The following is a 12,038-nucleotide window of genomic DNA, read 5'->3' as shown; positions in this document are numbered from 1 at the left end:
TGGCCTCCTCTGATGGGCAAGTTTTGCATCCTACCAGGGAGAAACCGCTTTCACCAAGGTAAATGAAACCCCAGGTGAACATATTCACCTGTGGGACAGAAAGTCTGGCTTGGATCCGGCCCTCGAGGCCCACCCCTGTCAATGTCAAGGCAGAACAGAGGATGGTAATCAGCACCATGGACAGAACCATAGCCAGGTTCGAAGTCAGCACCATGGACAGAACCACAGTGAGGGTCATAGTCAGCACCATGGACAGAACCACGGTGAGGGTCATAGTCAGCACCATGGACAGAACCACGGTGAGGGTCATAGTCAGCACCATGGACAGAACCACCGACGTCACTACAGTCAGGACCATGAACCATCAGCCACCACCAACTGTAGTTTGTAAGTAATTAACCAGTTCTGCTAGATCCACAGGAACGATCTTTTACAGTTATCTCTAAAAATAAAACTTAATATTTTCTCATGAATAATTAATATTTGTTTTTTGTATAGTATTTTTAATTCAGTTTATGATGTGTTGTATAGAGAAGGCACAATATTACATATATATAATAGATCACCATATGAGTATAAATACAACACTTTTATTGTCGTATCATAGCAGTAGAATCTATGGACACTGTAAAAGTAGATTAAATTGACAAAAATAATTCTAATGAAATATATCAAAATGGAGAATCACTTGGATATAATGTGCCTCCAAATAGTATTTTAAAAAAGTTAATCTAATATGAGAGACATTGTATATTTAATGTATTTGTGTATCTTTTTATTGGAATATTAATTTTCTTTAAGGATCTCACTATTTATTTTATGAGTATTGAGAAAACATAAAACAAGAATGAAACACACACTGAATGAACCCTATTTTGCAATGATCCTAATCAGCATATCCAAATTTCAAATAAAACAAGCCTCAAACTTAAGGAACACAGCAGGATTCATTTTGTTCCGTAACATCAAATGTTTTTCTTTGGGTTTTTTTTTTCTTTCCTTGCATGAAAAACCGGCCTTTCTAAATTTGCTTCAGTTACTGTGGAAACCATGTGTATCCATGTATCCATCGCCCGTATGGTCAGAGTCCTGCTCAGACTGGTGAATACTCTGCAGGACCGGAGGTTTGCAGCTACTGTTGCTCCCTTGAGGGAACATTGAGGGAACAGGCAGGCAAGCACAGAAAGATGATACACCTTATTGATCCCACAAGTGGAAACTCGAGTAGCCTGCCCCAGACAGACACATTTGTGTGTGTGTGGGGGGGGTTCTTCCTTACTCAGGGGTAGCTCGGCAGTGCTCTGATGGTGTGCTCGCACCTCTCCTCGCCTCAGCTCATCCTGACCTCATCCCACTCCTCTATGGCTTCCACCCCCCCCGTTTATTTTCTGCAGCGATTCCACTTGTTTTTGGTGACCTAAAGAGGAGCTGAATTGTAATGATGAGGTGGGTTGATGGCTCTCATCTCAGTGACCTGGGTTTTTCTGTGGCCACGTCCTGTCTCTGTGGGACTCAGACTTATATCCTGAGCCTCTGCCATGGTGCCTTCATTTGTGGCCTTGTTGCCACTTATTGAGCCAATTTTATTATATTTATACAGGTTTAACAACATTATGATGTCATTGCTATGAATCCTGTGGCTCTGTGGGGATGAACCCCTGGGATTCAGGCTAATGAAAGGTCACAGGGCATCTGATTGGGATACAGTATTCCCCACTCAATGGTAACTTGGCTAACTGACCATCTTCTAGAGCTGTTTTCTCATTGTGTTCCTGCTGAGGGTCCTGTTGAATCTTATTTATTCATGTTGTGGTACTTCTGGACCAGTTGCAGTTTCCTGCTCTGCTGTGATTTCAATAATCACGTTATCACCTCAAAAAACTTCTCTGTCTGTCTCCAAGCTCCCCATCTCAACACCATTAACCTGACAAACATTTTAAAGCAACATTAAGCTGTAAAAATGTCTGTGAGCTGAAATTTATGAGTGAAATATTGAACGTCTGTGTTCATGATCAGTAAAGCTTTATTTAAACGAGTAGCTCTTGCACTGACCACACCTCGTTGCCACCACATTGATGGGTTTACTGTCCATCTGGTCTCACAGGAGGTGTGATTCTGGATGTAGGAGATGTCCCACTGGCCCATTTTATCATCGCACTGGGAAATACTGAGCTTTAATTCCCGCTGATGCTCTTGTGGCTGTGTTTAATGATTCATCCTGCTGTTAATCATTATAGTCCTGCTGCAGATCTAAATATAGATGCGGACGGAATGAGCCGAGCCTTCTTTACTTACAGCCATCAGTGGCGTTTTATCTGCATCATTTGGCTTTAAATGGGGGTTTTATTTAAAAGCCACTGGAGAACTTTAAAATTCTGCGTAGAGACGTTTTTTTAATTCAAATGGGACCATCTGTTGCGCTCTCTCTGATGTTGCCACCTCGTGGGAGACTTGTGATAAAACATAAATTATATTTCCAGACATTTACTCTCGATTAAAAATGAATCCCCAACGCCAATACCAAAATACGACAGTATTCAACACATTTACTCATTTATCCTTTATACTGAATTGGTACTTTAAATAATTATACTAGTAGCAAATAAATAAGTGATATTTAAAATAATACTTCATGTATTTTGGCAAGATTTAGATTTACCATATTGTTTCCAATATTTACGATACAGTGATAAATAACCAAATAAATGAATAAGTGAATGGAACTGCAGTTAATTATTATCGTCAGCAGATGGCAGCAGCAGATTGGATCATTATTTCAAATGCTACAGAACATTTTGAACAACGTAAATCCGAAAGAAAGATCATTTCATTGGTAATAATAGAGAAAGTGAGAGGCTCCGAGCTGAGGCAGACTTCAGGTCAGTGAGGGTTCAATGATTAGCTCTGGCATAGCTGACATATCACAACTCACCCAGATCAGGTCCCTGTCATCATATATGATGACTTATTGAAATGTGGTCAAATATTAAAGAATACAAATCAGAGCAAATCCCACAAGTTTAATTTTCCCTCTCTGTATTCCTCCACTGAGTCACTCTGCATTCAGGTAATAGAAAAGCAGAGCTGTCATGGCTCTGCTGACTGGAAAGGTAAGAAACGGCAGACAGTGTTAAACATAGTGATCCAAAGTCACTATGGCGACAAATTTGGTAAATGTGGTAAAATTTGGCGACACCTAGTGGTGAGTATGCAGATCACACGGACTGTTCTCAGAGACCCTGCAGTGTTTTTCACATCCACCCCATACACGCATTTCCAATCCAGAGATTTTCTGTTGTTCAAATAATATTTCTACCTACTGACTGATACAGTGGTTAATATGCAACAAAATGCCTCTTTATATTATTGTCACACTTTATTAGATTATACATGATAGTTAAATACAGTTTGTGACACTAGATTCTAAAATCCTCACAAAGGAGAAGAGATACACACAAACATGCAAAGAGCTAAAATACAGAGTAATTCTAAAGATATTATTTATTATATTCAATCCATTCAACAATTTGTTGGCTTTGTCTTTTCTAGTCATCTTCTTTTTCTAAACGCTTTTCAACAAAGATTAAAACACAAGAAACGGATATTAAAAGTGAGTCTTTTCCACATATATGTGAACAGCTATGACAGAAAGAAAAGAAACAACCTGAGTGAGAATGAAAGCAGCTCAAAATCAGACATTTAACGAAATGATAGATGACTAAAACGCTTTGGTGGAGAAGAAACGATGATGTAGTCGGATGCAGACAGAAGGAGGTGGGAAAAAAGGCATTTTCAGCGTGCCCTGCCCCCTCGTTATTCTCTGGGGAACGAGAGATTATCGAAATGCATAAATGCAAGAGAGAGAGAGGGAGACTGACAGACGAAGAGGAGGAGGAGGAGGAAGAGGAAGAGGAGGAAGAGCGGGCAAATAAGAAAGGGAGGGCGGCGGAGCGACGCCATTGGTTGGCTGGTACAACATCGAGCGTGGTAGAAATATCCCTCTCAGTCTGAGAAACAGAGGAGCCGCAGAGGCTGTAGACTCAGGAAACACCTTCAGGACTTGTTTTTAAGACAAAAAAAAGAGGGGAGAAAGGGTCTTTAGAAACAGAGTGAGGACAGACAGACAGGAGGACGGACAGAACTTAGGATCCCTGAGCACTTAGGGGATGTCTGGAGTCTGGAGCCAGAATAAAAGCTGCTCTACATGTAGAATGCTGTGTTTGGATCTGCCTTAGATCATCCCCCTGAACCGAATACTCCCCCCTGCGCGCTCACAGACAAGAGAGAAAAAAAGGCCACCTAAAATATTTTTTGGAGCCATCTGAGGGATGCAGAGGAGAGAATTCTGGAGAATTCTGACACGGTGCCGACCCAAATAGGCGAGGACAGAGTGGACTGCTCAGTGGCAGAGGCTCCTCGGACCAGACCCAGGTACTCTCTGCTGGATGCTAAAACCAGATGTGTGCTAATCCTCATTCACGCTCCTTTCTCCTCGTTATGGTGATAATCTCTGCTGTGCGCAGCCATAAACTCGGCTCTCCAGATACAAGTGCAGTGACATCGTTTTTAGAGTCCACTAACAAGTTTGTGTAGAGGAATCTGTAACACGTGCGTGTGTGAAGTTTTTGGTCCTTTTAATCTAAAGCAACAATTGACCCTGAAGCCGCCCGCTGCAGCCTGCTCAGCTCTCGCCAGCCATACCCTCACAGACAGGGGCACCTCGGCGCTGACCTTAGGGTCCACAGGAACCCAGAGCTTCTGCCCCGGGCCCGTCGGGCAGACACTTGCTGCCTCTGCTGCAGAGTGAGAGCAACAACATGTGCAGGCTCATCTGGCTGGAGAGAAACTACAAAGATGTGGAGGAAGAGACGGACATTTTCCCTCTCAGAGGTTGAAACGAGGAGCCAGCAACAGAGATCTCCCCCCCTCCCTCACTGTGACACAGAAAGGCAGAGCATGATGAGAAACGGCGCCGCTCCAGCCTCTGATCACTCAGCCCACTAAACCTGCGCCTCACCTGGACGACGCGCAGACGCAGCAGAGCTCCGAGCTCAGAAGTAAATTAGAAGCTAGGAGGTTAGAGCCAGAACAGGAGGAGGAGGGGAGTGTCGAGGAGGTGTTCTCCTCTTCTCTCTCTCGACCCACCTGGCCTTTAAGCTGGCTGGAACAGCCATGGCGTTCACCTTTGCGGCCTTCTGCTACATGCTAACCTTGGTGCTGTGCGCTGCCCTCATCTTCTTTGTCATATGGCAGGTGAGTCTGACTGAAACGCAGTTACAGCGCTGCAGAATGTTTTTAGACCGGTCTGGTGTCTGAAGTGATGTTGTGATGATTTTTCTAAAGAAAAAAGAAAAATTTGTTCCCCCATATTTAAGGAAAAATATTTACAAAATCGTTTACAAATATTTACATTACTTCATGTATTATAATGCAGACTTGAAACTCCTGCTTTTTTTTGCCTCAAAAATATTTGTTAGTGTATCTCCCTAAGAGCTGACAAAAGAGCAATATTGTATGTTTATTACAAGTAATATTTTAAAAATGTAACATTCAGAAACACTCCACAGGAATTCATCAAAAACTACGCAAATTTAGTCATTTAAAATACTTTAAAATCCAATTTAAGCAACTTTTGCTTATACTTTTATTTTTAACTGTGTGAGGTTGTCAAGAGGTAAATCTACGATAAAATCTGCATTTTAGCCGTACTTCAACGTGACTGATGTTCTCAAGTCCATCAAAACCGAGCGTCTGACTTTATTCCACAAGTTCCGCAACAACAAAATCAACAGAAAACAATTCTCTCACCACACAAGAGTCCCAAGTGACGCAGAACTGAGCTGAAATGATTCACGGCTATTCCTAAACAACCATAAAACAACGTGAATCCGGATATTCACACTGTCTGGAGTGAATCCTACTGTGTATCATGATGCTCTGAACACACCAAGCATCTACTAGGCACGTCGGACCTGTATGTATTTGTGTTGATTAATCCAATTGAATATAGTGTTGATAAAAAACATCAACTCATGATGATAATTATTCCCTGAGCTCACAGTGGGAACATCAGGGTTTAACACACAACACACAAGTAATGGAGCCACCTGTGATCCCTAAGAGTTGGAGATAAGCTGCTCCTCAAACACGGTGTGGAGCTTCAGCAAACAGCACACAAACGCGTCCTGAGAGGAGCTGAATCTGGCTGTTTGTGCGTCGCTGCGCTCGCGGCGTTTCTTGGTGGTATTTGCACCTGACAGGCGGCGCTCACCTGAGAGGTCGGAGCGGAACGCAGAACGCGCCGTTCTGCTAGTGTAAGACTTGAAGTGACTAACGTGCCGATTGACTCAGTGGGTGAGACTACACGTGAGTCAGTCAGTGTGTCTGCATGTGAAAGGGAGACGGCGACGTGCGTCTGTGTGTGTCTGGCTCAGACCCCATGTGATTAAAACGCTTATCAAAGACCCCCCCCCCACCCCTCCAGCTGCATTCCACCCACAGACACAGTGCCGTGATTCCATTTCCCCCTCCACCAATCAGACAGTGCGTTCACTGCTACAGTAACCATGGAGCTTGTGGGTGTTGCCATGGAGACTGCATCTGTTTACGGCATTTAGAGGGTGGGGAGAAAAGGTGGATGCGTAGATGCATGTTTGGGAATGACCTGTTATTAGAAGTCAGACATCTGAGGCACTGATCGCTGTGGGTCTGACCTCACTGGCCCTCACAGGCGACCTTTGACCCCACAATTAAATTTTTCCTATGAAAAAAAAATACACATTTACAGAAACATACTTATACGTATATCAACATGGGAGTTGTGCCAGGCTGTATCTGAACATTGTAAATGTGTAACCGTGTTCTGACTGACACACACTCTGTCTCTTTATCTGAAAGCTTCTCCGTTTGTTCCGTTTTTAGATTATTGCCTTTGATGAGCTGCGCACAGACTTCAAAAACCCCATCGATCAGAGCAACCCCACCAGAGCGGTAAGAGCCCTGCAGTCACACTGTTCCCATGGATGATCAAACCTGGCCGTGCACGCAGAAAACCCCGTCCTCTTTAAGCTTTGAGAGAATCCTTCTCTGATCTACACGCAAAGAATTAAAGGGTCTCGTTCAGAGAATGTGGAACTCTCGTTACGGCACAATTGAATAAGCAGCTTTAGTTCTTTCATTTAATTTACCGCGGTCAAATATTTGTCCCGCACTGTCATAACAAAACTCTGACTAAAATGTCTGAGTTTCCAGGTGAATCCCAGCAGGATCAGGCGGGCCTGTTTGCCTCAAACACTCATTTGTATGCAAATCGAAGGACTCGACCTACAGGAACCGCAGCTCATTGGTTTCATCCCCTAAAGAGAGATGCAAATCGAGTCAGGTGGTCGCTGCGTGACGCTCAGAATTCGCCTCAACATTAAACTAATGTGCGGCTCGTTATGGATACGAGCCGAACATCTGCAGCACCTGTCAATGCTTTTCACAAGCGAACTCGATGTTCCAGCAACTTACCTGCATCAGACCTGTGAAGTGTTGAGAAGTGGGAGAGGAAGCTGTGGGAGGCCTGCCGGCTGTACAGGGGTGTGTGTGCGGGTGTGTGTATTCAGTGCAGTGTGAGGCGTTTCACTGGCAAAGAAAGGACATTTTTGTTGGTCACAACTTCTCATGTATTTAAGGCTTTGGTTAGAATTTGGTCGAGCCCTGGGTTTATATGCAACATTGAGGGTTCAGGTAAAGAGCTGGGGAACGTGCATGAAAGTCCTCACAAAGATAGAAGTTGAAGGGCTGCACTGGTGTGTGTTTTCACTGGACGAAGAACAATCTCAACGTGTTGCTGCGATCATGGTTGGCAAGTGTATGATGATGCCAGTCAATATCAATAATCTGCATGAAAAAAAACCCCATTAAGACACAGCATGTTCCAGAACGTTATATTCAGTCACGTATATTCCATCGTTCTGGCATTATGGGCTGTAAAATGACTCAGCTGATGAATAATGTTTCTTTAGTTTAGTTAGTTCTAGAGTGTTGATGGTTTAGGATGGAAGTGATGGAGGATGCGTAAATAAATAGAGAGCTAATATCTACATGAGGGGGGCTGCAGCTTCAGGGTAAAAGCTGCTTTCAGGTCAGCGAGGGGAGTTTGAATTTATGTCCACAGAGTGTTAAAAGGCTCCGTCTGCAGCTAATGGACATCATGGGGGTCACAGAGCTGCAGCACAAGACAAATGAGTCAATATGTCAATCCAGAGTCTTTCCTCTGAGGGATTCTTTAAACTGAATGAAAATAAACCGCTGAATGTTTTCCACACGCTCAAATCGCACGAGATACCCTTTGTCCTGAGAATGTTATAACTGTTTCTATTTTATGAAGCCTTTTAGTGCTATATTGTTGCTCTTTTAAAAGTGGGCTGTAGACATGGTTGATGCTTTTCACCTGAAGTGTGTAAGCAACCCCCGTCTCAAATAGAATTTGATGAAAATGGCTTTGATACTTCATACAGACACGTTTATCCTGATTATGATTTTATCCTTTTGTGCTGTTCACAGAGGGAGCGGATCCTCAACATTGAAAGAATCTGCAACCTGCTTCGCAGAGTGAGTAGCGATGATGCAGTCCACCTCCACTGCCCCCCTAACACACGCACAGAACACGGAAGTGTTTTTCTCACCATGGGAATCTTCTTTTCCTGTTTTAAGCTGGTCACAAAGAGAACATCTCGTCTTCGATCCGGCGTTAGTGATCAAATCGAGAGAAAAAAAAAGTGAGAACTAGCAAATGATACCAGCTGTCTAAAGCTAAGTAGCAAACTGAGGGCTAAAATGCTCTTCAGTATCAACCGCATTCAAAATCTTTGACAGGACGCACGTGAACTAGTTAGTCTGGCCTGGTCGTTACAAATTTTTTCCAAACTGCCATTTCATTCACCACACCCCAGAGGTTACCATGGGAACATATAGCCTCTGTCCATCAGCAGGACTGGTGGATGTAAACTGTATTTTTACGGTAACAAAAGAACATTGATAATGGATTCAGTCTCATTGAGGTTTTTGCTGATTGTAGCGGAGGGTTTAAACTGCGCCGCCACCTCTCTGTGTGTTTTCTGGGTAGCTCGTGGTGCCGGAGTACTCCATCCACGGGCTCTTCTGTGTGATGTTCATGTGTGCTGGAGAGTGGGTCACACTTGGCCTGAATACCCCCCTGTTCTTCTACCATCTGTGGAGGTGTGGTCCCATAACAGATGTCTCTTCTGTTGAGATCACTTCAGACGTGAGCCAAGCCTCTCTTCTTTTTCAGGTTTTTCCACCGGCCGGCCGACGGCTCGGAGGTCATGTACGACCCCGTGAGCGTGATGAATGCCGACATTCTCAACTACTGCCAGAAGGAGTCCTGGTGTAAGCTGGGCTTTTATCTGCTCTCTTTCTTCTATTATCTCTACAGGTAGGTTAAAACATGTTAAACTGGTGCCTGGTGAGCTTCCCAGTAAGGTAATCTTTGTTTTTGTCTGCTCCCTGTTGAAGCATGGTCTACGCCTTGGTGAGTTTCTATTAGACCATCGGCGATGAGGAGAAGAAGCAAGAGAAGCTGGCGTATACGTCGACACTCCTTCTCCTCGTGTTTTGCCTTTTACCTACTGTACATAAAAGGGCTGGCGTCCCCCCCCCCACCCCCTCTGCCCCCACCCCTATGCTGCTTATTACAGGTCCAGTCACTGAACTCACTGTGAATCTATCAGACAGAAGTACCAGAGGTGTTTCCGCTATCGATCCACCGAGTGTTACAGACGAAAATGTCGGAGGGGGACGATACACTTAAAAATATCTGTGTAAAAGTCAGATTTCATATTGCCATCAGACCCACACGTGCGCTCAAAATGGGATGCGTTCAGGTTTCGAAGGGCCTTTTTCCCAGGACGCGCTCGGTTCCAGAGAGCTTCGCGCTCGGACGTGACACCCGGTGCCAAAATATCAGTCCTAAAAAAAACATTGTTGCCACAATGTTTTTGTCTTTCTTTATTTGTTGAATTAACAATTACATAGTTGTGTTGTATTTTTCTAGTAATCAGGGAGCACCTTATACTTGTCACCACATGATCTACACTGTAGTGGTCAATGACCAGAGGTGGAATGTAGAAACTTTGTGTACAAAAAAAAGGCAATGAAATCATAGTTGTGTGATGGAATTCAACCTGATACTGTTATTTGCTCTGTTGGGATGTTTCTGGTGTCAGGGGTGTGATTTAACAGGCCTCTGCTCACTGCTAGGACTGGTGTTAATGTGTGTTTGTGCATACGTGAAATCTGGAGGGTGTGTCTGTGGGCAGGTACCAGTCACCTGATGCATCTGGTACATAAAGTGTGAGAACCAGGAGGGACAGTTGAAGGAGTTTCTAATTCTGTTAAAAAATATGTATTATGGATGAGGTTACTGTGGCATCACAACGTCAGGTGGATGAATGACACACAAAATAATTGTTTTCGATTCAGAACAGCCTCTGGAAATAGAAGTCAATGTTAATAGGTGTAATTTTGTTGTTTATTCCGTGTGCAATCACTAACTAGAATACATTCAGAAGCATAAACCACTAATATTAATCACAGAGCAATACTGTAGGGTCACGCTGTAGTTTGTTGCTGTGGACAACTCTCAGAAAAAGACTCGAGCGACTGAACTCATCTGTATATTTCATGATATTCCAAGCCCGTGTGTTTCGTGAATTTGCTGAAATATTTTGTTAAATATTTATTAAGTTGAGCTAATTTCAATAATCAGGTACGTAGTGGCAGCAGTCAGTATTTACAGCAGCAGGACAGAAGCCAGAGGATAAAAAATTATCACCTGCGAAGGAGCTGTTGCATTTGTTTTAAATCGTTGTGAGGAGAAATCCCAAAAATCTGCAGCTTTATCCGAGCCCATCGCTCTGTGCTCGTGACGGTGACTCGCAGTTCTGCTCTCTGTAAGTCACCCAGGACTGGTTTACAAACTGATCGACATTTGTCTCCGGGACAGTTTCAGGGTTCACGACTCCTCTTTAGACCTCAGAAGTGACCGGACTTGTCCCCGTTGCAAACGTTCGAAAAGCCAGACCCCAAACGTGGTTTCAATCTGGACCTAAACGCACCATTTCTGTCAATGTTGATAAAAGCAACACTGTGTTCAGTCTGGACAATCGATATCAAAGCACATGAACTCGCGGAGAGGAGAACCTACCGCTTGTATGAATGTCATGTAGTTGCTGTGAACAAAACTTATAAGGAAACTGTACGTGAGTATTTGTATCTGTCTTTTCTACATTTACCTTCATGCTACTGCAGACTCGGTGGATTACTTTATATCTTTTAGGTTACACCGTGATGTACAGTTAATAATCAGCAGATCTCTCATGCCATTCTGATAAAAAATAAATACTGCAAAAAAAAAAACAACATCTGTCTGGGTTTCTAATTTCCTTGTATGTTTCATCTGTGAGCAGCCAACACCACACTTTCACTGAAGGAGAACCCTCCGCCTGGATGATGAGGGAATTCATATAGGAGGTATGAAGAGCGATGCACTGGGCCGTGTCGATGGAGCAGCTGTCGCCTTTACAAGTGGTTTTGCAGCAGCCTCTTAAACAGCACAGCAAACAAGTGAATTCCCTCAGAACGTGTCAGGGGGATGAAAAGGGCTCCAGGAGAGGCAGCAGAGAGGATAATGGCCTCATTAGAGGCTGGACACATCTACACTAGTGTTAAATAGCAGTGCACAGTGGTCACAGCCAGGATCCCACAACGACGGCGTGTTGAACATGTTTGATCTCAGTGCTGGTTTTCTCTCCTCGCATTGTGAATGTGTGTGTGTGTGTGTGTGTGTGTGTGTGTGTGTGTGTGTGTGTCAGGGACTGGTTTATAAGGTGGTGTGAGAGATGTGAGGCGGATTCTTGTCTAAATAATGATGCAGGCGGAGAACAGAGCAGCAACAGGGCTAACGGCCACGTTTTTACCTCTGTTTGAAAAGAACATATCATTCCCCTGCTGTCACCATGGAAACTGAAATG

General features: G+C 43.8%; 1 protein-coding gene across 1 annotated transcript; it reads left to right on the top strand.

Moving 5' to 3' along the window:
• The first annotated feature begins 3,979 nt into the window (after window positions 1-3,979).
• On the top strand, window positions 3,980-11,415 carry LOC115252809 (protein cornichon homolog 2). The gene is made up of 6 exons (XM_029849002.1): window positions 3,980-5,253; window positions 6,922-6,990; window positions 8,551-8,598; window positions 9,113-9,225; window positions 9,299-9,442; window positions 9,523-11,415. The coding sequence occupies exons 1-6, from the start codon at window positions 5,173-5,175 to the stop codon at window positions 9,551-9,553; spliced, it is 486 nt and encodes a 161-aa protein (XP_029704862.1). The 5' UTR covers window positions 3,980-5,172; the 3' UTR covers window positions 9,554-11,415.
• The last annotated feature ends 623 nt before the right edge of the window (window positions 11,416-12,038 follow it).

The sequence above is a fragment of the Takifugu rubripes genome, chromosome 15 (genome assembly GCF_901000725.2).
Source record: "Takifugu rubripes chromosome 15, fTakRub1.2, whole genome shotgun sequence".
NCBI lineage: Eukaryota > Metazoa > Chordata > Actinopteri > Tetraodontiformes > Tetraodontidae > Takifugu > Takifugu rubripes.
This window is presented reverse-complemented; position numbering and strand designations above follow the sequence as displayed.

Excerpts from the sequence above, each read along its gene's own strand:
- LOC115252809 (XM_029849002.1), top strand. The coding sequence starts at position 5,173 with ATGGCGTTCACCTTTGCGGCCTTCTGCTACATGCTAACCTTGGTGCTG. Across the intron at positions 8,599-9,112 it reads TCTGCAACCTGCTTCGCAGA|CTCGTGGTGCCGGAGTACTC; the intron begins GTGAGTAGCGAT and ends TTTTCTGGGTAG. Across the intron at positions 9,443-9,522 it reads TTCTTCTATTATCTCTACAG|CATGGTCTACGCCTTGGTGA; the intron begins GTAGGTTAAAAC and ends TCCCTGTTGAAG.